The sequence below is a fragment of the Electrona antarctica genome (assembly GCF_951216825.1).
Source record: "Electrona antarctica genome assembly, chromosome: 5".
NCBI classification, from domain to species: domain Eukaryota; kingdom Metazoa; phylum Chordata; class Actinopteri; order Myctophiformes; family Myctophidae; genus Electrona; species Electrona antarctica.
In genome coordinates, this window is record NC_136810.1 from 17739049 (window position 1) to 17766128 (window position 27080).

The 27080-nt window shown below is 42.9% G+C and overlaps 1 protein-coding gene across 3 annotated transcripts in view; it reads left to right on the forward strand.

Moving 5' to 3' along the window:
- cadps2 (Ca++-dependent secretion activator 2) overlaps nucleotides 1-27080 on the forward strand; it is a 229821-nt gene that overhangs the window by 190576 nt on the left and 12165 nt on the right. For all 3 annotated transcript variants that reach the window (XR_013790062.1, XM_079501503.1, XM_079501504.1), the window contains 5 exons: nucleotides 286-433; nucleotides 2731-2745; nucleotides 7134-7208; nucleotides 7727-7810; nucleotides 20418-20525. Coding sequence is in view for 2 of the 3 variants with exons in the window: in XM_079501503.1 (XP_079357629.1) it covers nucleotides 286-433; nucleotides 2731-2745; nucleotides 7134-7208; nucleotides 7727-7810; nucleotides 20418-20525 (430 nt within the window). In the remaining variant the exon portion in view is untranslated. The remainder of the gene's footprint in view (nucleotides 1-285; nucleotides 434-2730; nucleotides 2746-7133; nucleotides 7209-7726; nucleotides 7811-20417; nucleotides 20526-27080) is intronic.

Here is a 27080-nt window from a genome sequence, read left to right on the forward strand (position 1 = left end):
GATTGTGGGCAAATCCGCTGCCCACTAATAGTTCTCAGGTCTGGTGTGTGTCGTGTTTTCAAATGGATTTGTAAATACAACGGGAAAACTTGGTATTCCCTTCTCGCGTACCAGTGGCACATGTCCCGCGGACCGGCGCCGGTCCGTGGACCGCATAGAGTATAAAGAAGGATAGAGACTGAACCGCTGCGATAGCAGAGGTTACAATAACAGTGGCAACACAGAAAACGTTTAGGTTGTTGACGTGTGATTATTAGTACTAACGTGGAATTTTGTCTCACTTAGAACGAAATCCGCCTTTGACGCCAAAATGCAGAAGGCCAGCAAGTCCACAGAGTTCCGGGTGTCGCTGTCCATGTGCACCATGTTCAACGTGCTGATGGACGCCAGAACGCAGTGCTCCAAACTCTGTGTGCTGGACGCTGGACAAGAGGTACATTGACAGACTGCAAACCACTTTCCCCCAACAACTGCTCCAAACGTGTCCATACTGTAATTGTTGGAGCGTCACACAAACTGCATACGTTTCTGTTTAAGGGAGCTTAGGCCACTGATATTGCTTAACAGAATATAACTGGGCACTGGGCAGGCAGGGCAGCAATTCACGGCCACACCTTCACTTTTCAAGACCCATCATCTTGTGCTGTAGGCTACACATTTGAACTTTATTTGATTTGTTTGCTGTACAATTTTGAAAGTTTCTCAATGATTTTTGCAGGACTTCATGTTCACCTTTATCGGCCCTCTAGCCTACTATGTGAAACTATGTTAAATTGTCAATTTAAATTTACAAAATCACCGTGGCAGGCACAGGGCTTCTCATTCAAATGGCAAAATGGCTGACAGTGGTTGTACAGTAGCCTCTCCTCCTGTAGCCTTGGCTGCACTGAAAGCTAAACCCTGGGCCACCTCCTGCCTTGGCAGAGAGCTAAGTTCACAGCTGACCTTCAGCTCCTTCTCTCGCTGTCTCTGACTCTCATAGTGCCGCCTCAAAGGTGAATTGAATCACTCACTGATTCACATAGTGCCGCCTCTAAGGTGAATTGAATCACTCACTGATTCACATAGTGCCGCCTCAAAGGTGAATTGAATCACTCACTGATTCACATAGTGCCGCCTCTAAGGTGAATTGAATCACTCACTGATTCACATAGTGCCGCCTCAAAGGTGAATTGAATCACTCACTGATTCACATAGTGCCGCCTCTAAGGTGAATTGACTAAAACTGACTCAGGCACCTTTTCCACCGCGGTTGAACCGGTTTGGTTATTTTTTTCCCCCACCTAATATTGAACCAGTTTTTTCCAACTTCTTCCAGAGTGTTTCCACTGAGAATGAATTGGTTCGGATCCCTAATAGTTGGTTCGTAACTGGAACCAAAAAATTGCCGCTAGTTCCATGATTGATTGATTGATTGATTGATTGATTGATTGATTGATTTATTTCACAGTGTGTAAAGACAATCCACAGAGGAACAACCTATATAAGCACATGCTAATACAAAAACGGCTACTTTGAGGACAAAACCACGAAAAGCACTAAGACTTGTCTAGTCAGAGTCCTCCATTTTCAATTCATCAGAACATGTAAAGACGTACTTAAATCTATACTTAAATCATGTACAGTATGGGAAAGAAAAGGGGTGTGGGGGGGGGCTCTGCCTTTTTTTCTTTATACAGGCACCAAGCACCAAGGTTTCAAGAATCTAGAACGGAACCAGTTCTAGAACCAAACCATAAGAAGTCTCTAAGAAGAAATTACTCTCATAGTGCCGCCTCTAACGGCACATATACTCCCTGGAGGAGGAAGTGCAAAATGCACATTGATAATGTGTGGTAGCTGTAATAATGTGGTTAGGACACACAGCTGCATCTTGGTTTGAACTGCACTTGGTTTTATTGCTAATTTTAACCCATTTTGACCTGAGATCAGATTCTAAAAATGTCTTCTACATCCTGAAAAGCTATGTTTCTATGTCAGTCGTTCTTTGATTTTTCAAAAATAGCAGACCTACAAGCTTGTAGCACGCCACTCGGTGGCGCGCTACGAGCTTGTAGATCTGCTATTTTTCAATAGCTAAAGCATAACATAATGCTAACACCAAAAGGGGTTCCCGCCCCAAAATGGGTTAAAGACTATTTTAGATATCGTTGCATTACATTAGTAATTGTGCAGGTGTCGCATTCTGAAAATAGCCTCTCTACAAGTTCACGTCGCAGACACCTTGTGAGCTTGTAGATCGTCTATTTTAGTATAATCTAGGGCAGGCATTACAACGCCATCGCGGCCCACCACAATACATTTTTGTTTTGCTAAATCAACTGTACATTTTGTCGACTAAAATCGAATGTTCAATTTTAGTCAACTAAAACTGGCTAAAACTAAAATATTTCAGATGACTAAAATCGGACTAATATACTAAACAAAGTTTTATTCAAAAGACTACATTTGCTGTCAAAACACTGGACGTGCAACAGTACAACAGTATATTATGTTTACTACTTGTATTGTATTACTACTAGTATGTTTATTGCATGACCCCCTTGGTGTACAGTGTTTTGCATGATTACTCACACATTTCTGTATGTTTATGCTGAAAGTTTTCTGAAGACATTGTAGGAATCCTGTATACTGTAAATGAATGATAATCTGAACGACGGTTTCTTTCACTTCCATGTTTTCCCATATCCACATCCACATCCGTTCTGCACGTCATTTTTTGAATCCAAGATTGAAAATCAATGGGTAAGTTCCATCACCTCATGTGTTTTCTTTTGTTTAATTCCAACTCCACATAATGTGTTTATTTTTGTATTTGTTTATTGAGTGAATGACTTGTCAGTTGTTACCAAGTATGTTTTACAAAAAAAAAGCTTAACAGACTAATGAACTGCAAGAGAGTGGAAGGTTTGTCTTTAGACCTTACAATCTACACAGCGGCTCATATCGTTATATCGTTGCTGTGCGCTTGTACGATCGAGAGCAAGAGCAACCATCATACAGCATATGATGAACTATCAATAACTATGCTGGATCCATTGGAGCATCAGGTTCTGCTTTTTATTTCCTGAAAAGGAAATAAGGCAGCCATGATATCTCTTTTCTTTTTGGACGAACGTTGTACCAGGTTTGAGCCTGGCAGCGATGATATCTCTTTTCTCTTTTGGATGAACGTTGTACCAGGTTTGAGCCTGGCAGCCATGATATCTCTTTTCCCAGTAGGATGTGTTGAACAAGACCCCCAGAGAGAGAGACTTGCTGACTTGATGAACGAATATAGAAACCGATTCACCATCAAGCTAGATTTTGCATAAACTGAGATTTCATCATTGAACTTCTCTTAAAAGGGCATTTTCAGATGGAGGCACATTGATATGCATTAGGGCCATGGACCCCCATTTGACCCTATCTACACGGTTCGATTCCAGGTACAAATGGTAACCCCGTAAGGATCCATTTTGAACACCCCGAGTTACAAACGCATGAGGGTCCATTTTGGTTCCTGTTAATCATTTATCTGGGGACCCCCTGCAACGCCCCCTCAAAGACCGCTTGGGGTTCCCGGACCCCAATTTGAGAACCAGTGTTGTAGTAGAAGGTCCCCCCCGCGCACACGCATACACGCACACACTCACACACACACACACACACACACACACACACACACACACACACACACACACACACACACACACACACACACACACACACATTTGCCTCTATGCCTCGTCCTGAGGGAAATTTCAATTTAAACTCAATTCCAAATACTATGCGCTGCATTTGAACACCTTTATCCACGGCAGTTTGCAGCAAAGTGTCATTTAAAGAGATCCCTGTATTTCTGATATACTCAAGTGGTGAATGGGCGTCTGGCCGTCTGCCATTAACCAGGTTTCTCCATCATATGTCCATTCAACACTTTTTTAAAGAGAAATCCTGGCTAAACTTTCAGTACAGTCTGGAAATTAGTTTTATTCTATTGAGATGTCTAAAATGTAGACATCTCAAAATGTGTAGCCGCTTGATGGGCCCAGAAGATTCGAGTGCCAAGGCAAGGGACACACAAAAAAGACAGACAGACAGACAGACAGGGCAGTAATGCAGTATGAAACACAGGACAAAAAAGTGATATAAAAAGGAAGAAAGTGTACGGTATCTGCAGATCGCCTAGTCTGATCTTGTGTTTGGGAGGAGTCACCAAGTTGGTGGGGCGAACGGTTCTCGAGTTATGTGGATTACAGAGACATACACACGTACATATGGAGTTCTGTGTTAGGCATGCCCAAATATGGAGGCATGGAGTGTTGTGATGTCAGAACAGGCCAGCTCCATATATGGAGCCTGGGCAAGGGGCCCTGTCCAGAGCCCGGGCAGAGGCCTTTTGTGGCGGTTCTGGACAACCGTGGGTCCGACCAACTCGACACGGGGCACTGCACTCCCTGTGGTGGTGTGGAACGCGTGTGTCGAATTTGACAGACGTACGTACAGAGACTTGGTGCATTTAAAGATAGATGGAGGATTACAATATGTGTTTTGCCATTGCATGGCAGGCACTTAAAGTGTCAGGACCAATGGTACAGGTCAAATGTAGGTGTGGTTATCCATTGTTGTGGGGGGAGGGGGCAGCTGGAGCGTGCATATGATTATAGTCTGAATCAACGGCACAAAAAGCTGACCGCTTCGACAATGCGAATTCTGAAAACAAAAATTCCAACTAGCTGTTGCAGGTGTAAAAATAATACAGAAGTCGTTTTACAAACAAGACAGCCAGAGATCATAGTGGTCCCCTTAAATCAAGCTCATTAAACAAATTATCGCTGAATATAAAAAAAAGAATCAAATTATATTATATTTACATCAAAATACAAAAAGTATTGTAAATCTAACACCTGTCTGTCTATAGGAGATGACCCAATCACTCAGTTTACATCAACAACCTTCCTTCGTGTAATTATCCATGAAAGACTAAGCTGGAAAAACCACATTAGCCATGTCTGTAAGAAAATATCAAAATGTATTGGCATTATTGGCAAATTCCGCAGTCTGGTTAATCATAATTGTGGTCTCCCAACTCTTTTATTATAGTTTAATTCATCCATATCTTATATACTGCAATATCATTTGTGGAGCTAATTATAAACACATCTTCACAAACTTCATATGTTACCAAAAAAAAGGATTCTGCAGGAATGCCACGTGATTATTCTGCTCATTCTGCCCCCTCTTTTCAAACAACTCAATATTTTACCAATCTTGAATTTAAATACATACCAGTGTTCCAGACAGTTTAATTTCCTTTGCCACGTAAAGCCTTCTTTCAGTTCAACAGTGATGTGCACCATTTCAATACGATACAGGCAAATCATTTTCATCTCCCAAAGTTCCATACTGGTCTGTGTCAGTTCTCCATCAGATACACGGGGGCCCAGCTATGGAACACCTATACAGCAGTCTCATCTAATTCTACTTCATTAAATAATTTCAAACATAAGTTTAGGACCCAATTTAATTGACCAGATCACTTAATTGTATTTCTTTGTATTATCTCTTCTTTTCTCAGTTTTTTTTGTTTTTATATACTGCAATCATGTAGTCTGGAAATTCTATATTTCTTGTGTTTTTCATAGGTAGAGGCCTTGTATAAGCCCCTTGGGCTTTTTGCCTCAGCCTAGCACTTTCCCCTTTTTATATTTGTGTGTTCATTATATTGTTTTTATACTGTGCTGAATAAATAAATAAATAAGAAATGAAAAACAACTCCATCTGTGTTTAAAAAAGGCAGACGCAGCAATGTTAATTGAGGTAAAGAGAAAAAAAAAGGCCTCAAGGATTTGCCAGGAAAAAATGTGTCTCCCCAGAAAGCGAGCTGCCATTTTACAGACGGGGGGGGGGGGGGGGGGGGGGGAGAGAGAGAAAGGGAGGAAAGCAAAATTGGGGCTTTCTGCGTTGACCCCCTTGGACCCACAGTTTGTCAGCGATCTGTGAGCATTGTTGATTGAAATTTTTAATTTGGGGGTTCTTTAGACCGCATAGTGAAAGGGCATTGTCGCTGAGAGATGAACACCCCCCCCTCCCTCGCAGCTTGTGTGAGCGGCGAAGGAAGGCGGTCTATTCAATGCTACAAATTGAGGCTCTCTCTTTCCCTTTCCCTGTTTTTCTATACCCTCCCCTCCTTTTGGCCGGCGTGCTTTTTTTTTTTTTTCCTTTTCTTTTTTTCAAGGGAAAAGGTGCCATGAATATAGGAGGGATAGGGGGCAGGGGGGTGTTATGAGACATGAAATGGCGGATTAATTGAATCTAGTGTGAGCCTTTGGTCGTCGCAGATGGACCAGTGCTTTGGCGAAACACAAGGCTAGCTCTAATTGTGGCCGAGGACAAAACGTATCCTTCAGATTCCATCGCCCTTCCAGCGCCGATGGGAATGTCATTCAGACACATAATGGCCCTATTAGCTGCTTAACTCAGCGCCGATGCTGGGGACGATTCTTCTCCACGCCTCGCTGGTCCTGTGTGTGTGTGTGTGTGTGTGTGTGTGCGTGTGCGTGTGCGCGTGTGCGTGCGCGTGCGCGCGCTGTATTACTATATGAGGAGCCAAATGTCCCCACAAGCATAGTAGAATTTCTCGTGGTCCAGCCTCACAAAATAAATTGATTTATGGTTTTTGTTTTACAATTAGGGAAAGACTCTGGTTGGGGTAATTAGGCATTTAGGGTTTGGGGTCAGAGCACAGATCTACAAGCGCAAAAAGTGTGTGTGTGTGTGTGTGTGTGTGTGTGTGTGTGTGTGTGTGTGTGTGTGTGTGTGTGTGTGTGTGTGTGTGTGTGTGTGTGTGTGTGTGTGTGTGTGTGTGTGTGTGTGTGTGTGTGTGTGTGTGTGTGTGTGTGTGTGTGTGTGTGTGTGTGTGTGTGTGTGTGTGTGTGTGTGTGTGGCGCTTGTGTGTGTGGCGCTTGTGTGTGTGTGTGTGGCGCTTGTGTGTGTGAGTTGGCTTGATCATACCAAGGTTTAGAATTGTGTCCCTTTTACAGACAAAGAACGGCAATATTGTCTACGCTTGATAAAAGAATCAAGGAGTTATCCTTGATTCCTCAAAAGTCACAGAAATGTCTTTCTTTTTGTCCTCTTTCCCATCTCAGCAACAATACCATTCCAAAATCGATGAGCTGATCGACGTGGCTTTTAAAGACATGATGAAATCCTTGGTGTCAAAGGTAAATGTCTTTGTAGCCTTGATATACCAAATCTCCCTCTCGATTACAAATGGTTATTATTAGTATTATTAATAATAATAAACAAACAAACAAACTGTGAAATAATTGTGAAAATAGCCGATATGCAAGAGGCGTGTGAGCTTATTTATCTGTGGAACCGAGTCAAACTACATGTAATGCCTGCAATTCCAAGTTCTTGTCGGGGTGGGGGGTCCCCAGTTCAAATATGATTGTTTTGGGGGGTCCCCAGTTCAAATATGATCGTTTTGGGGGGTCCCCAGTTCAAATATGATTGTTTTTGGTGGGTCCCGGCCGGAAAAGTTTGAAAACCCTTCCTCTATACCAAATCTCAAACACAGAAAACTGATAATGAAGCTCACAACAACACGTCACATTTGCGAAATCAGCTATTTTCGGCAAACAATCACCTATATTTTCACCAAAAGTTTTCCGATTCTTATGAAACTAGGGATGCTTGTGGTTCATGTAAATGTTGACCTCTCTCCCTCCCTGGGCAGTTGGTCGGCGTTCTGGATGGCCTTCTGTCCAAACTTTCCAGATACGACGAAGGGACATTATTCTCCTCCATCCTCTCCTTCACAGTAAGTAGCCGTGTTGTTCGCCTCGCATGAGAATGACCAAGCCTGTTTCTTTTCACGCCTAATAGTTTAAAGAAAAAAAGCAAGGTGTTATTTTGTGGAAACTCGATCCTCTTCCCTCCGTTGAACTCTTGTATCATTATTATTCTCCCTCCTCCTCCTCCTCGAAGGTGAAAGCAGCAGCCAAATATGTGGAAGTCCCAGTGAGTGTATTCTTAGTCTTCTCCACCTTATTCACCACTGTGTGTTTCATTCATTACGACCGACCAGTCGGTTTGCATATTTGTGTTTCCATCCCCCATTGAGCCGGATACAAAATGACAACACTGAGCAATGCTTTCTTTACATTGTGGGTTTGGACGTCTGCATGTCATACCATATCACCCCGTTAAAGTGTTTGAAACATGAACCATTTCAGCACTAATTCAACCTTCTTTTATTTCATCTTTATTCTCCCCTATAAAATGCTTAGACCTTTTTACTCTTTTTTTTACGTGAACGTGAACTACGTGAATATATACAGTACCCCCCGCCTATGGGACGTTATATGCCAGCTACATATATGAGGCGGTTAGGCAGAAAATCTGCTTTTAACATTGGTTCGTCAGCTCCCGCACCAGGGTCTTTGTTTGCACACATTTACCTCAAGTCAAAGCCTCATAACTCGGAAGCTACGAGCGTTGTCCTTGGTGATCGGCATCCATCCTAGTTCGGATGTCATTTGTGATTTTGTACCGCATCGCTCCCGACAGTAAAAATCCAAGAATCCCCCTGGCAAGACTTAGCTACACTCTGCTGTAACCTAGCGTGGCACAGAAATACTGTATATACAATGAGGGGGAAAAGGAAAAAGGGTGATCATTTCCTCTCCCTTGGGCCTGTTGAAAGGTGGATTTTCAGGCAATATGGTGCACTACCAGCTCAGTGGCCTTGTGGTTAGAGTTTCCGCCCTGAGACTGGGAGGTCGGGGTTCGATCCCCAGCCGGGTCATACCAAGGACCCATTGCATCCCTGCTTGGCACTCAGCATCAAGGGTTGGATTAGGGGTAAATCCCTGCGACATACTAGCGTCATGTACTTGTACATAAAGCTGCCTCGGTGCGTGACACCATCCCGTCGTGTGACGGATATAGTTCCGATACCGATGCCAGTATCGAAAAAGCTGCCGATACGGCTTAAAGTGCTGGTATCGGTATGTCGGTCTATGCCATTCCGATCAGCATCATTTATCACATGTCATTTACAGTCATATTTTGAATTGATGTTGCATATAGTCTTATATTCTTACTGTACTATTTGCATTATGACATTTGTTTAAAACCCATTTTGGGCGGGAACCCCTTTTGGTGTTTTAAAGCATTATGTTATACTTTAGCTATTGAAAAATAACAGATCTACAAGCTCATGGCTATGAACTTGCAGGTCTGCTATTTTCGAAATTTTGTGAAAATGTGCCTCAAATCTTTGAATATATATTCTTTCAGACTTTCAGTTTTTAACTCAAATATTTGCTTCTGGAGGGTCCCTGGAACAACATATTTTCAGATGGGGGTTGGCGGCCAATTACATATAATTCTGGGGGTCCTTGACATGGAAATAGTTTGAGAACCACTGACATAGAAACATAGGGTTTTTCAGAAAACTGTCTAGAATCTAGACAGTTTTCTGAAAAACCCTATGTTTCTATGTCACAAGATTGATACAGTATGTCATTTACAGTCATATTTTGAATTTATGTTGCAATGCTGTCTTATATTCTTACTGTACTATTTACATTATGACATTTGTTTCAAACTCATTTTGGGCGGGAACCCCTTTTGGTGTTTTAAAGCATTATGTTATACTTTAGCTATTGGAAAATAGCAGATCTACAAGCTCATGTATATATGAACTCATGTATATATGAACTTGTAGGTCTGCTATTTTTGATCGGTTATGGGTATCAGGGAAGGAAACAATGGAATCGGTTAATCTCTAGCAACGGAGCATAAATGACCTCACATGTTCTTCACACAGCAGCTCTAGATGAATCCCCAAGGCTGAGGGTTTATAAGTGTTCACTTACAGTATACTAACAGACAGATGCGGAAAGGTCAGCTCCACATATGTCCTTCAGCTGTAGCCATATTCAATCAAGATGTGTTAACCACCAGAAGTCATTATAGAAATTGATATATTTTAACCCATTAAAACCAGGAAAGCACTTTTCGAGCGTTGCTTTATAGTTTGGCTATTCGGAAAATTGCAGATCTACAGGCTGATCACCTGAACTGCTATTTTAGAGAAATCGTGACAATTTGTGCAAATCTTTGAATACCTATTATTTTTAAAGCAAACAACAAGTCAAATATTTGCTTCTGGCGCTCCCTGGAACAGAATATTTTGAGATGGAGGTCGTTCCACTGCCAAATACATCATTTTGGGGTTCCTTTGACACGAAAAACTATGAGCACCACTGACAGAATCATATGTTTATCAGTCTAAAACTATGAGCACCACTGACAGAATCATATGTTTATCAGTCTTAACCCATTCAGGCCTGACGTCGAAATTTAAAAAAAAAAGTTTTCTAAATCATGACAATTTTCGGAAAGTTTTGAGGCACATTTTAACGATTTTTCAAAAATAGCAGACCTACAATTTTTCAATAGCTAAATTATAACATAATGTTTAAAACGCTAACGCTAACGTGACATGGATGCGTTCCAGGTCTCAATGGATTCATGGCTTATGTGACAAGCAGGAGTATGGAGTCAAGGCAACACACTCAATTTATTTTAGTCCACATTTATACAATACATAACAAGGGCACACATACTTATTTATATATTATATAAATAAGTATTTGTTATGAATCAGAACATCAGTTCTGATTTCCCACACACTTGACAACAACAACAACTTGTCTCAGTGCTTGAATCGAAACAATTCCAGAATGTAAACAACACATGCACGTTAACGTATTCACAGTCAACATTAGTCATACACTTCAGTCTGCCATATTACCAACACCGGAGAAGAATTATGGGTACAGAAAGCACCTTCTCCTCCAAATAGATCGACTGCCTATAATGGAGGAGGTCAAACAATATATTGCAAGCTGCCTTGCCTTTACACTTGGACAACCCCATAATCCTCAAGCCTCTGACCACCAGCCTGTGGACATGGCCCAAGCTGCCAAATATAAAAACAATGAGCTGACACTGTTTAATGGCTTTTACTAACGTGTTGGTATTTGTTTAGTTTGGAAAGCTTCCTCAACACACATGCATGCACGTGCACACACTAGACTGAGCTTGGACATGCATAGCCAGATACCTCACCTGCCCTCACTTCCTACTTTCTTATGATGACCCGGCCGTCCACTTCCCCCAATCTTCCCCCCTAACCGACCCCACCGCCACCTTTCTGTGAGTTTCTTGACACAGCAAATACCACTCTGCCTGTGCCACCATTCACACTGGTTCCCAGTTAACGAGGTCCTCCCCCACCATTCACATGAAATTATAATGTAACCCGTACCTTGCGCTTTTGTGTGGAGGGAACCCAAAGCTCCTAAGCCTCTATTCCAGGTGGGATAAAGAGGAGGAGGAGGAGGAGGGAGGTTTTCAGGTGTTTACTAGACGACTCTTTTGGCTCCTTATCACGGCAGGTGAAGATCACTTCCTCCCTTGCCTTGTGGAGATGTTCAGCATCCCTCATGACAGGGTGCAGACAACATGTACTGTATACTGTACATGCGCAACACAACACATGAAACACAATTTACTATTTAGCAGACGCTCTTAACCCGTTTAGGCCTGACGTCGAAATTAAAAAAATGTCTTCAAAATCCTGACAGTTTTCTGAAAAACCTTATGTTTCTGTATCAGTGGGGCTCAATATCATCATGTAATATGCCTCTGCCCCCCATCTGAAAATATGCTGTTCCAGGGACCTCCCCAGAAGCAAAGATTTGAGTTAAAATGTTCACTCCGTAATAATATATATTGAAAGATTTGAGGCACATTTTCACGATTTTTCAATAGCTAAAGTAACATAATGCTTTAAAACACCAAAAGGCGTTCCCCCCAAAATGGGTTCCAGAGTGACTTACAGTAAGCAATTACAACACGAGGTAATACATCAAATGCATTATAATAGTCATCTGGGATCATAGGTAAACCAAGAACCTATCATCAGTCTAAACTGTAGAATGTCAAAAGAAATCTATAATCTGTACATTGAAACTATACACACACACACACACACACACACACACACACACACACACACACACACACACACACACACACACACACACACACACACACACACACACACACGTAACACAACATATACAGTACATACCTCAACCCACCCCTCTGACTGAGAGACGGGATAAACACTGGTACCTGTTTTTGAGCGGTGCCTCCGCTCCATTATGGAGCAATGTGTGTCCCTATGTCTGTTACTGTGTCTGAGCACGGATAGCTGCAACACGTTAACTCTGTCACTTCTCGACCGTTTCTGGCGCGGGAAGGCTCGCCGGAACAGGGCCATTTTATATAAAGCTATTGCTGGGATGCTTCTTGCCTATATTTGCTATTTGGGATGCTTCTTGCCTATATTCTGGATGTATTTTGATTTATTGTGCTGTATTGCAACCTCGGCTACATTGAAAATGAGGGCTTGCCTTCACCAGGGTTTTTCCAAATCACCCAAATCAATGAATGCTCCTTTAAGGCTAACACAAGGATAACACAAAAAATACCTGGGGACTTGTTTCCATTGTGGTCGTCTAATAATAATAATAGTACTAATAATAACCAAAGACGCTTTACATTAACAAAAGATCGACAGACTATTTGCCAAAAGCCTGAGTGAACGAGTGTCTCTTCACTGCACACTTGAAAGAGTCCAATGTTAGTGCCTGGCGAATCTCCATGGGGAGAGAGTTCCAGAGAGTTGGGGCTGCCACACTGACCTCAGGTTATGCGCTTTATGCTCCTTGGGCCTGACTATGACCTATGTATTCAATTCATCAACATAGCATAAAAAAATAACACGCTATATGTACAAAGGAGAAAAGGGAAAAACGGCGGCAGTGAATGGCAACTCCTTTCGATGGGAATTACCTCTCCTCGCAGTCTCCTGATAGTTTTCTCGGGCCAATTTAAAAAAAGAAACTCATGGATGGTGTCGGCATTCCACATTTCGGTGGCAGTACAGTAGAATGAGAATTCAAACATTGTACAAGCTCACAACAACACGTTGAAACGTGACACATTCTGAGCTTGTAGGTTGGTTACTTTCGCCCACTGATGTACTACAAATTATATAGGGTTTAAGTTGCTAAAAGCCAGACTCACTCACACGCACACACACAATCACACACACACACAATCACACACACAAACTCACTTGTGCACATATGCAAGCACAAACACCATGGGCCAGTGTTGCCAGATCTCGCAAGAGAAATAAGAAACCTGGTCTACAAAAACAAGCCCAAAAGAAGCGACTAGGCTGCATGATCACACTTATTGATCGCACGCACGCACACACAGGGTCCCCAGCAAAATGAGTTAATATAGCATCAAAACAGTTAGCCCGATTAGCCCAATCTACAAGCTTGTAGATCTGCATTTTCAAAAGATCCTTCAATTGAAACATTTTAACAACACAACTCTTGTTTGCGTGAAAATACATGCATACATGCATACAACCCCCCCCCCCCCCCCCCAAGTTATTTGGGGGGGGGGGGGGGGGGGGGGGGGTTCCTTGACATGAACATGTTTGAGAACCACTGGTCCAAAAGTAAGCATCTACACAATATTTACAAGCAACTTCGCAGAAAAAACAAGCCTTAAAGTCGCTTACAATAAGCGAACATGGCAACCCTGCCATGGACCTGCACCTGTGTGGAGAACTGAATCCAGGGGCAGGAAATGCGGCCACTGGCAGTGTGTAATTACCTGGAATCCCCCGACCCCACCCTCCATCCTCTCTCCCTGTTTAACCCATTTTGGGTGGGAACCACTTTTGGTGTTTTAAGCATTGTTGAAAAATAGCAGATATACAAGCTCATAACGCGGCACCGAGTGCCGCGCTATGAACTTGTAGGTCTGCTATTTTTGAAAAATCATGAAAATGTGCCTGAAATCTTTGAATATATATTGTTACAGAGCGAGTTTGTAACTCAAATCTTTGCTACTGGGAGGGTCCCTGGAACAACATGTTTTCAGATGGGGGTCGGCGGCCAATGTCATTTGGGGTCCTTGACATGAATATGTTTGAGAACCACTGACATAGAAACATGATGTTTTTCAGAAAACTGTCAGAATTTAGAAGACTTCAGGCCTTAATGGGTTAACCAGTCATTACCATTGGACATCCCCACCCTCCGAGCACCTTCCCACCCTACCCACACCACCCGGCCGTCACACCTTTTTTTCCCTTTTCTATCAAAAACCGGAACACCACGGTTAATTTTACACTCTCAAATTTGTTGTCAAACGGTGACATGCTACTAGTACCCATTATATATGGTTATGGGATTATGGGTGTTTTGCTACAAAACGCCACAGGGCTATAGAGACCCAGAGAGCATTGCCAAGAGGAGGGCAGGCGAGCGAGTGAGGCGGACGCGTTTTGTTTCCGTGTGAGGACTCAATCTCGATGCCGTGCCGTGCGGGGCCTGGAAATGTGCCATGGCCCGCACCTCACAGCCAGGTACCTCCCCTCCTGTCACCCGCACCTCACAGCCAGGTACCTCCCCTCCTGTCACTCGCGGCTTTGTCACCTTGTGACGAAAACAAGACGACGGGAGAAAGTAAAAAATAAATAAAAAAAACGACGTGCATTAGGGGAGGCCTTGAGGGGAGGCCTTGAGGGGAGGCCTTGAGGGGAGGCCTTGAGGGGAGGCCGGAGAGAGGAAGAACCTGATGTCTAAAGTGACAACGCTGCTGGTGATGTGTTGTTTCCGTCGACGGGCGTGTTAATTCATTACAACCGGGAAAGCGTACTGTGTCATTTAAGATTTTAATCACGTTAGCTCATATTTTATACTTTGCCTATTCAAAAATAGCAGATCTACAAGCTCACGGCACGTCACTTTGTGCCTTGCTATGAGCTTGTAGATCTGCCATATTTTTGTATCTTGAAAATGTGTGCAGATCTTTGAATATAGCCTAGATATCTATTTTTAAAGTGAACATTTTTTTACTTGAATCTTTGCTAAAGATTAGGCTCGGCGGCCATATAAATACATATAATTTTGTTTGTTATATATACAGCAACATAGGTTTTTCAGAAAACCTGCAGGAGTTAGAAGACATTTGTAGAATGGGTCTCAGGCCAGGTGGAACGCACGGTTATTCCCCCCCCGCCAGTCAGAAGATCTCGTTGCGTCACGTCACTCAGCCCCTCCGGTTTAGGAAGTGCCAGATTTCCTACGTCTCCTTTCCGCCCAGGAGATTATGGGATTCTGACAGACCTGTCAATCAGCCACCAGACCCCACCCCCGCTTCGCTCCACGCAGAGTCGTCATCACGGCACTCAGACAGCCGTCCCCTGTCTCTTCCCATGATGCAGTAGCAACAATGAGCGTTGTGCGACACAAAGTCTCTCGACAAGAACAAACAGACAAAACACTAAAAACTCCAACTCTAAAAACTAAGATATTTTAATTGAAAGGCAAAGAGGATTGGATTTAGGTGGGAGATGAATGCGAGTCTGAAAAGGTGGATTGGGAGGGAGGTTTTGAACAGAGCAATTAGTGTTACAATTTACAATGTTGGCATTCAGCAGACACTCTTAATCCAGAGCGATTTACAGTAGGCAAGGTTAACACAAGGTAATACAGTAGCCTATACATCAAATGCATAGAAATAGTAATCTAGGGTCATAGATAAAAAAAGGTATAAGCCTATCATAATCAGTCTAATTTAACCAACATAATCAGTACATTGACACTGTACATACTATAGGATGCCAGGTCAACAAGTGAGCCTGGCATCTGTCTACATAACATGCTATACAAATGACATGTTAGCCTTTGCTAACATGTAACCTGTAAGGTCATAAAGGGGTATGGGTGGGGGAGGGGGGGGTTCCAAATGGAGGGGGCGGCAACTGGAAAACCCTATAGCTGTCACCCCAGGTTGGTTTCTTTGTCTTGGGGATCGATGTCTGGTTGGCATCACCAGACTGTAACGTTGCCTGTGGGTTGTGCCGATGTCAAAACTATAAGCTAACCTTGATACTCTTTTTACCAGCTGCTGGTAAAGCCGGAGCTGGTTTATGAACGATCGTTTTGCCTTTCTGGACTAGCAAACTATCTCTCATTGGCTGCCGTAGTGCCCGTACTAGCAAGCTATCATTCTAATTGGCTGTGCCCGTACTAGCAAGCTATCATTCTAATTGGCTGTGCCCGTACTAGCCCCTGGGGTCCACGGCATAGGCTGCTCCCGTCCCGGCAGGATCCACCGGGAGAATCTAGACGCAGCTGCACGACATGAGACTAATTAATTAGAGTGACAGAGAGAGAAAGGAGAGTGTGTGTGTGTGTGTGTGTACATGTGTGCGCGTGTGCGTCAATTTAACAAAGGTGCAGACGATCAGAAATCAGCAGAGATGATCGACGTTTGCGCTACTCTATGCCGAATTGAAGTGGACTCTGTCCCAGACTTTTTTTTTCCTCCCTGGAAATAAAAACGTCTGGGTTTCCGAGGCTATGCCCGTACTAGCAAGCTATCATTCTCATTGGCTGTGCCCGTACGAGCAAGCTATCATTCTCATTGGCTGCCGTATTGGCTGCCTCGTTTCTAGGCAACCAGCCACTTTTTGCCTCTAGCCGACCTCTCAGCCATGGGATGCTAGCTGAACGTCATGAAGTGAAACCATCCGACACTACTTTTATGAAACTAAAGTCAAAGACAGCGAGCGCTGCTGGTGATATGAAAGGGCTACGACGCGTCCAACGGGATGCTAGCTGAACGGCCATGAAGTCAAACCATCCGACACTACTTTGATGAAACTTGAACCTGCCGCCATGATGCCTCAGAATTCCTTAGGCATATAATTTGAGCATAACTAGCTAAACAGTGGGTAGACCTGCAGGAGAGCACACCTGCTGATGTAATGGGTAACAGTAACACATTTGAGTCTCAGTCGAGTAACAGTCCATAACAGTCCATTTGTACAGTCTCAGAGTGTATTGTTATAAAAGGGTACTTTGGTTCCATTTGTAGTAGGCTAAGCCTAAGGCTACACTCTCACAGTTACAGTCACCTGGACAGATCCTGTTGTTGTTTCCACACACACACACACACACACATAAATACAGATAGACAGATATTTACATGTCATAGCACAATTCTGGAGATATAAGGCAGCAGCTGGTAATTAATTGATCAATTCTTGTTTTCCCTTCTTGTACTGCATCAGGCAGGGTGACTGTAAAGGGTGTGTATACGTCTGTATACTGTATTATTGGTTGACAGTGTCTTCTTGGAGTTCTTGTTCTGCAAGGTGGGATGATTGTATAGCATTAATACTCTACTGTAGCTATTGTATCTTTTTCCTGTATCTGTAACTTACTGCTGTGCTGTCTCTGGCACCTGCATTTTCCCCATGAGATCAATACATGTATCTATATGTCTATCTATCCCCATAATCAGCCCTGTAGACCAGTGAACCAACTTTAACCAAGTAAAACCCATATACTTAATTGACTGGAGGGTCTCCTACACCAAATACCTTCAGCGAAAATAGCGAAACTCACTCACAATCCGTCTGAGACGCCTTGAGTATTTTCCCTGAATGTTTGCCTACTACGACATGCCCAGGAAGGGGACACTAGAGTTCATGTGGTTGAGAAGCAGTAGCCTGCAGGGTTCTGTTCACCATTGTGAACCTTTCAATGACTGTCTTGTATCCGGTGACGGAGTGATTGCAGTTCTGTCAACTTGGCGTTGAAATTGGGATGGACATGACATCTGCATTGCTCTGCAGATATTTATTTATGAAGACATTGTTGTAATAGCCTAAATGTAAAGAAGAAAGATTATGGTAAATTAGTTTAGTTCACAAAAGACCAGCATGCTGTTATTTATGAAATATCATCTTTTTATTTTCTTATCTTAGCTTATAGATCGGCTATTTCTCGGTCCGATGAGGCATCAGACTGTGCAGTGGTGGAAAGTACATTACTTAAGTACTGTACTTAAGTACAATTTTGAGGTATTTGTACTTACTAGTTACTAGTCACTCAGATTTTGAATATTATTACAAAATATACATTAACCACTTCAGCCCTACATTCGACCATTTTAAATTGAAAATAGCCGATTTTCAAAGACCTGCTATTTTGTAAAGATTTTTTGGAAATGGGACATTCTGCATAATGAGTACTCTCTACTTGTGGTACTTTAAGTACATTTTGATGCCAATATAATTCTGCACTTTTACTTGTAACAGAGTATTCCTTTATTGCTGTATTGGTACTTTTACTTTAGTTTTGCTGTATTGGTACTTTTACTTTAGTAAAATAATTGAGTAGTTTTTCCACCACTACCTGTGTGCTCTCTCCCGTTGGCAGACATATCTAACATGACTTGATGACTGACAGCAATGCCAGTCAGTGGCAGGGAGTGAGGGTGGGGGTTCCCTGAACATAATAGTACAGGTTCCCTGGTGGCACTTAACCCATCAAGACTTGAGGCCGATTCTACAAATGTCTTCTAAATCCTAACGTGGTTCTGAAAAACGTATGTCAGTGGTCACACAAACTTGGTTGGAACCCTAAAATATATTTGGCCGCGGACCCCCATCTGAAAATATTTTGTTCCAGGGACCTGTACGGATGCAAATATTTAAGTTAAAAAATGTTCGCTTTAAAAATGATATATGTTCAAAGATTTTTCTAAAATACAAAGTGCTATAAGAGCTTGAAAAGCCAAAGAAATCTAAAATGACACAGATGCTTTCCTGGTTTTAATGGGTTAACCGCTCCATTGCCGTTTTTTTTTTACAGCGCCATGCTCGGCGCTGTAGCAGGACGTCAAGCCCCCCTCCCCCCCCCCCCAGTCCAAGGCCCGGAGAAAACGGGTGTGAAAGATGTCAAGGCAATTATAATAAGCATTACAGTTGTAATCTCCCCTGACGCGAGGAGTGTGAATGGAACAGGGGGCTACCCACTTCCCTGCCTCTGGCCTCGCCGCGCTAGCGAGACGATTGCTTTGACATTTTACTAAATGTTTTGCCCGGTAATGGCGCCATTTCTAGATTATTTCAGCAAGATGAGTTTTTTATATATATATATTTATATTAGCCCACAGAGGAGAAGTTGGCGCTGGAACCTTGTTATTGCGGTATAAACAAAGTAATGCTAGAGTGTCCTTTTGCCTTATTCTGTGAATCTCACTAAACACAAAGGCTGTCTGGGCTGGAAGTAGAGAGAGAGAGAGAGAGAGAGAGCTCTAAAAGGCACAGTCTAGACTTGTGTCCTTGGGACTTTGGTATAGCCTGAATGGTCGGGACGTCAATAGCGACCTTTTTAAGTTTTCAAAACATATTGTTTATCAGTTTTAATCACATTTCACAAGGAGCTGATGTTTTTATGTGGGGTTTTTACCTTCTTATTCTCCTGTTTGAATCACATTCAAATGATTTGATTGATGGTTTGCAGTCTGTCCCCTTGCCACTGCTTATATTTACCATGGCGTATTAGCTTTATGTACAACATATAAGGTCTGTGTTTAATGTAAACGTAAGGGAGTTTAACAACCGTTCATATCCCTTCTCATCCATGAATGTTGACGTTTTTTATGTATTTATTTAATTGTATTAACTTGACATTATGTGCATTTCTTTTTTAAAAGTGTGTTGAGCTGTGAAGATGATATAAGCCTTTGTTTGGAGCTTATTTTCTTAGTTCTCAAATTCAGTTGGAAACCTGCAGCGGCGGAACGCATGGCATAGTTGTAACGTACAAAGAACACATCATCCCATTAGCAGTCTATAGGTTGATTCACACTGGAACAAAGCCATCATAACCTCTAACCCAGGGGTCGGCCAGACTCCCTCCCAGTCAGAGTTGACTGTAGAATTATGTGCTGGGTGTAATTTATACAGATATGAGGGGGCTTAATTTAATTGACTACACGTTTTTAATCACACCCGTGTGAAGTGAGGGCTCGGTGCTTTTATCATCATACATCATCTCATTCTGGCCAATCACAATTTGCAACCTCACTTTTGTCTTCGATGTTTGTGTTTACACATTGTTTGTGCTTACACAAACACTCAAAGCTGGACATAGGAGGGGCTGGCGCCCCTCAAAAATATATTTTATTATGGAAAGGCCTCTCTCTCACACTCGTGTCAGTGCTGTGCCCAGTGAACACCCTCCCCTGTGCCAATGGCAACCCGTGCCTAAGGTTGCCTACCCCTGGTCTAAACCAAGTTTGCAGTATTGTATGTTTTATACCTACACCAGACGACTCAAATCCTTCTGGGAATGTTGATTAGTGTTTTTGCATCTGCCTCCATATTAATTAAACCCTGGAATATGATTGACATCCAACTTGAATCTCATATTATTCCCCCTGATTGGTTATTCCTGCAGAAACCCGGCATGGATCTGGCCGACTCCTACATCACGTTTATCCGACAGAACCAGGACATCCTGAGAGACAGGGTCAATGACGAGGTCTACACGGAGAAGGTGTTTGATGTGAGTATTGATTCTTTGGGGTTGAAGAAGGGCATTCTGGGTTATGAAGGGTGAGGAAGGGAATGAGAGGAGCATCGAGGCACACATCAAGGGTACACGGTTTTGCAGAAAGATAGCTGTGGTAATTGAGTCAGGTAAAGAGATATAGCTCTCCAGTCTCCACCACAACCGACGTCAGCGGCGGTAAGTGTTGGAAAGTGTCTGTTGCCGAAAATCTGCTGTTGAATGGATGGTGGGTACACTGTGCCAAGGACAACATTGGACGACTTTAATTAATGATTTTCCAGTGTATGTGAACGCACCGGTTATATTCCATCCCGGTCCCGGCCTAGAGCCGATTGAAAAAACTCTACAGTAGTTATGACAGTTGCATGGATGCAGCATAGTGTGTTATGTCTGGACAGGCATGCAGTAGGTATTGTGCATGGAGAGATGCGTGCAAACGGAGTGGTTTGGTAGGAGAAGGTGAACGTATAAACGGGCGCAGGGCTTTCAATTAGTGTGGAAAGATTGGCTCAATTTACCCCTGGCTATTTGGTTCATTTTACGCACAGCCAGCATTTTAGAAAATATGACTAGAATAATACTTCAGACAATTTCTTTGCTAAATTATTCACATGGTTCTATCCATTAGCAAATCACCAACATGTATGATATTACATTTTAGACCTGGGTAAAATTTGCTTTGTATAACAGTAATTCTACCTGATGTGTCGAAATCTTACTTTGACCGATAAAAATAAATGTTTTCTACTTCCCCCATCTGCTTCCCAACTTCACAGACAGGTGTAACTGATGGATCCTTACTAGATTTAAGGTCACATGACAACACAGTTTTCTAGATGAAAGGGGTGGTTCAACTTACCCGCTGGCCCATCTTACCCTGTTCTCACCTATTACACAACCTATTACACAACATTTATTTTTGTAGGGGGCGGCGGTGGCTCAGGGGTAGAGTGCCTGGATGGCAACCGCAAGGTTGCCAGTTCGAACCCGGGCTCCCCCAGAGTTGGTGTCGAAGTGTCCTTGAGCAAGACACTGAACCCCTAATTGCTCCTGATGTGCTGGTTGGTGCCTTGCATGGTTTCCGTTGCCATCGGTGTATGAATGTGTGTGTGAATGGGTGAATGTAATGCACAATCTCTGTAAAGCGCCTTGGATAAAGGCGCTATATAAATGCACCATTTACCATTTATTTTATTTACCAACTTTAAAATAGGTCTCGAAAATAGACATATTTTGAGTGTGTGAGTTGTAATTATTACATGTAATTATACAGTCAGAACAGGTCAGCTCCATATATGGAGATCTAAGTGTGGCAGCGGAGCAGTGTCTTGAATGTACAGGGTTTGATGAGGGCCCAGGTAGGGCCGGGCCTTCATTTTCGGGCCTGTTGAGAACTCTAGTTTTCGCCGGCTGTCGGGCGCGGCTGCACTAATAACTTTGGGGCAGGCCCGTCTAGAGTTTGAATGGACAGGTATCAGTCAAAAGGGAGTCATCGAAGAGGAAAGACGGATGGGGGAAGGATCAACATATGGAATGTCAGAACAGGTCAGCTCCATATATGGAGATCTAAGGGTTTGAGGTCAGATGTAGAGTTGCTGGCCAGCTCCATATGCAGATCTAGGTGATGATCCAGTCTTCTCCATGTATGGATATCCAGGGTTTGATGAGGTCAGTGTCATATATGGAGAAGGCCATATATGGAGTGTCGACCATATATGGTGGTGTGACGTGTCACGAGGCGTGATGGACAGCCATATATGGAGGTGTGACCTGACTGACGGACGGACAGGTTTTGCAGGTTTTCATAGTAATCTGCGACCTACGGTTCCTGGAGGGGCCCCCAGAGCAAAAACACTTGATATTTTTTTTTTTTTTTTGTTAAGTGAAAAACAAAAGAAAGAAAGAAAGACTTGGATCTACGCTCTCTTATAGTGCTTATGATCGATCAAGTCATAATGCTACTCACATTAGCATTGGGTTGCTAGTAGTGATGCGTGGGCCGGCTTTTTTTCATAACCCGCCCGTCCCGCAAAACAATATATTAATTAACGACCCGCCCGCCCGCGACCCGTGAAAATAAAAAGTAGCCCACCGACAGGCTTTTCAACACCCACCAAGTCCACTCAATTGCTTTTGAGAGAGAGAGAGGGGAGGGGCGACTGGGCCATTTTCCCATCAATTTCCCATCAATATGTGCAGCATTTCGTTTATAATGTTCCGATTGTTCTTAGACCTATACTCATCACGCTATGGACGGAAGCATTGCTGGTATGAAATCCAAGTTCATGTTCAATGCCATTTGTTTCCAAGTCATATTGTAGTAGGCTACAGTCAACAGTAGCCCGCTAAATAATAGGCTGCTTATTAATGAAATGATCAACAGATCATGCCCTGCGCTTGTCGTTCAGCGGTGATTTTTGATCCAGCGCATCCTTTTCTTTTGAGTTTTACTATGTTCAAAACAATGAAATGAGAGGGAGAGAGGGAGAGAGAGAGAACACTAAAAGGCACAGTCTAGACTTGTGTCCTTGGGACTTTGGTAGCCTGCATGGTCGAGAGAATAGGAGAGGGAGAGAAGGTAATGTAATGCTTTTTTTCCTCCTTTTTTTGGGTGGGTGGGGGCGGGTTTTACCCGCTGCGCCCGCCCTGTGATAATTACGCCGAAAACCTTGACCCGCCTGCCCGCCCCCGGGCAACAGGCCGCCCCCCGCATCACTAGTTGCTAGGTGATTTTGTCAACAGCATTGGGACACGCCATCTTGAACTGCGCCCGCACCCGTGCCCACTCTTATCTGTTTCTTTCCATCGCCTTTATCTCCAATTCCTTGTCTCAGATGGCATTTCTGGCCAAAACAAGGTTTATTCCACGGCACATAGCCGACGACGTAAAGGTCAGCCTTTCTCGTCGCCGATCGCGAGACCGGAAGCGTATGCGACAACAGACACAGTGGTACTACTAGTACTACTAGTTATACAGCGAATGTATTAATTAATCCTTGTGGGTAGAGGGTTAAGATACTGGGCACCGTGTCCGTGTGGGCGCTTTGAGAGTTACGAATATGCGTGAAAGTGTTTTGACCCCATCGTAGCCTTGCCTCGCTAATGGGTCCTTGACGCAAATACCTCGCAATATCTCACAGCTGAGCGGCCACAGAGGATACCATTGGTCCCAACAAAGCCTTGGGTGATCTCCTTTATCCATTTTACCACTCTTTGTGGCCTTGTCGGGAGAAAAATAGCCAATATTGAGTGGGAAAAAAATCACCACTAACATGTAACTCGGCGCGCAAATGACGTAAACACATTCAGTTATTTTCTTATTGTGGTATGTTCTCTTATGCTATGCTATGTCGGTATGTTGTAAAAGCCACTTTAGTGCTCTATTTAGTGGAATTAGAAGATTTACAAGCTCAAAATGCATCGCATTGCGACGCGATATAACTCAATGATCTGCGGTTTCCACTATTCTTTTTACCATGGGAATGATTATGCAAATAATAATTGGGATTTTCTCAAATAATTGCAATTATTATTATATGTACGGTAATAATTGTGACAGGCTTATCAGGAGGTAGAGTGCGGTCGCATGGGTGACGAAACTCGCTGGGTTAGTGTCAAAGTGTCCTTGAGCAAGACACTGAACCCCTAACTGCTCCCGATAAAGAGGTTGGCGCCTTGCATGGTTTCCTCCATTGTCGGCGTGTGAATGTGTGAATGTAATGCATGTTGTAAAGCGCTCTGGATAAAGGCGCTATATACAGTATGCAGTAAATGCACCATTTATTTATTTATTTGATGCTTTTATTTGCGTGCCATCTAATTTCCTCTCTTTTGTACATTTGTTAGTATGCATGTTGTTTGGCGGCAGTAACTGAGTGGGTAGATGGGCCATCTGGGAATGGGAAGGTCACCTGTTCATATGGATGTAACGGTACACGCATTGGTACAGTATTTATGTTCTTTTCTTCCAATTGCTAACCCGCGAATTTGACAGAGACAGCTGTCTCTGCCGTTAACACCCCGAACGCCCGGGGTTATTTAATCCATTAAATCAGAGCGGCCAGCGATTTATAGCAGCGGAGCACATTTAGCGACGGACCGGATGTTATCCCTGATGTAGCTGAAGTAGCTAGATGAAGCCAAAACACTCCCGAGGCGATCGACAACAACGGGAGGTGTGATTAATTCTAACGCGACTAGCGACGGGACCGCGATGGGCCGTCTAACACATAATATTTGCTTAGAATTGGACGTTATGATTTAGATCAGGAGTTATTCACGTTTTAAGATTTTCGGTCTCATCGGCTAAAATGGGGGAGGGAATTTTCGATGACGTCCCAACCGGAAAATAACATTGAATGTTGCGCAACAGACGCTCCCAGCCTGTGGAGCAATGCGATCGGTTTTGATATCAATACATCTCAATCAATCTCCGTCCTGAGCGCTGGGCGTTACTGATTGAACGGAGAACTCCGTTTTTGACGCTCGGGGTGTTAACAGACAGCCAAGATTATGGTATTCAAAATGTAGTTGACGTGTGTGCATACTGTTACGTTTACCACATGAACCCTACAGTGGCCATATTGTGGGCATGTTCTAAACATATAGCAGATTTACAAGAGCATGTGGGTCATCTATTTTTGAGAGGTTTTGTGTGTGTGTGTGTGTGGGGGGGGTCTGCAAGTTCAGAGTACAGAGGACCCCAGTCAATGAATTATGATGTGAAGCCTGCTGAGCTTGTTCAGGTATAGAGCGTCGCAGTCCCGCCCCCTCGAGAGACCCGGGAAAAGAATTCCCCTTTCATTTTCCTCATATACATTTCAAAAGTTTTTATTTAAAGACGTCGAGTTGTGACAAATCATGACAATGAACACAATGTTTTGGGCCGATCAAAATAATAATTAGAAAGAAGGGGGGAAAAAGGCAGGATACAACACTTTTTGTTTTGTTTTTCTTCTTACAAATGATAAGTCTCTCGTCGTCATGAAAGGGGGCGGGACTGCGACGCTCTATAGACCACTCCAAGTAGCGCCAACTCAACAGGCGATCACTAACATGCTCACTTATTTAACCCATTCTGGGCGGGAACCCCTTTTGGTGTTTTAAGCATTATGTTAGACTTTAGCTATTGAAAAATAGCAGATCTACAAACTTGTAGGTCTGCTATTTTAGAAAAATCGTGAAAATGTGCCTCAAATCTTTGAATATATATTCTTTCAGAGTTTCAGTTTTTAACTCAAATATTTGCTTCTGGAACAACATATGTGACAAGATTTGACTGAGAGACTGCCATCACGCACATTCCAGCTTTTCACCAGAGGAGAAACACTTTTTTTGAAAATGAGTTAATAGCACAGGCAGACTCTTCACATAATAGAGCATGTCTGAAATAAGTGTCAGAGCTGAAATGTAAATATGAAATAAATGCTTAAACATGTAGCTAGGTGTAATGTTAGAGACCACAGAAGTGAACCTTTCAAACCTGTTTTCTCAACTCGCTGTTTTCTGCAAGACATTACTCTATAAGCCATATCTCCAAAACTGGTGGATCAAACTGAACAACCAATATGTCAATTTGAAGCTATGATTCCCTGCTTTCACATTTTCATGTCATATGAACAAAAATCCAATGGCAGTCTCTCAGTCAAATGTGGTCACATATTTCCAGATGGGGGTTGGCGGCATATTACATATAATTTGTGGGGTCCTTGACATGAAATATTGAGATTTTTTTAAATTTCGACGTCAGGCCTAAATGGCTTAAAGCTCCCGTTTGGCTGCTCATTCTGCTGGCTGCTGCAGATGAGTTCTTCTGCCCTCCTGTCTCTCTATGCTGCTGCTGCTTGATTCATCTTAACCCATTCAAACTGCATGGGGAAACATCTGTGCCATTTTCAGATTTTAGCTTTAGCTTTTATACTTTGGATATTCAAAGATAGCAGATCTACAAGCTCATGTAGTGTCACTTTGAGCTTGTAGATCTGCAGTTATATTTTATTTTTGTATTCTTTTTTTGAAAGGCATGAACATTTGTGCAAATCTTTCAATATATATTTTCAAAGATTTAACTCAAATCTTTGCTTCTGCGGTGTCCCTGGAAGAAAATATTTTGAGATGGGGGGGGGGGGTCAGTGGCCAAATTGCTGTCTTGTATCAACTTGTTCTTCTGCCACCCCAATGACAACCATTGCCTCACTGATTTCCTATTTCGTTTTGCGTTGATTGTTGTGTAGAGATAACAACCTGATAGCATCTGGATGGGATGATTTGATGTCCTCCAGAGCACCCAGCAGTGTCTCTCTATGATGCACTGGCCTGGTATTTTGACCCAAACACACTATGATAGCACTTAATGCTTGTTATTGTTATATTTCAACTTTTGAACGTTTTATTCCTAAATCAATGCTCTACTTCAGTGGTTTTCAACCAGTAGTCCGGGGACCACCAGAGGTCCTTGAGGCGGTTCCAGGTGGTCCCCCAGCTAAATGATGGGAGTGGTAACCAAATGGACCCTTATAGATCTTTAACTCTTGAGAGCGTAAAATGAAA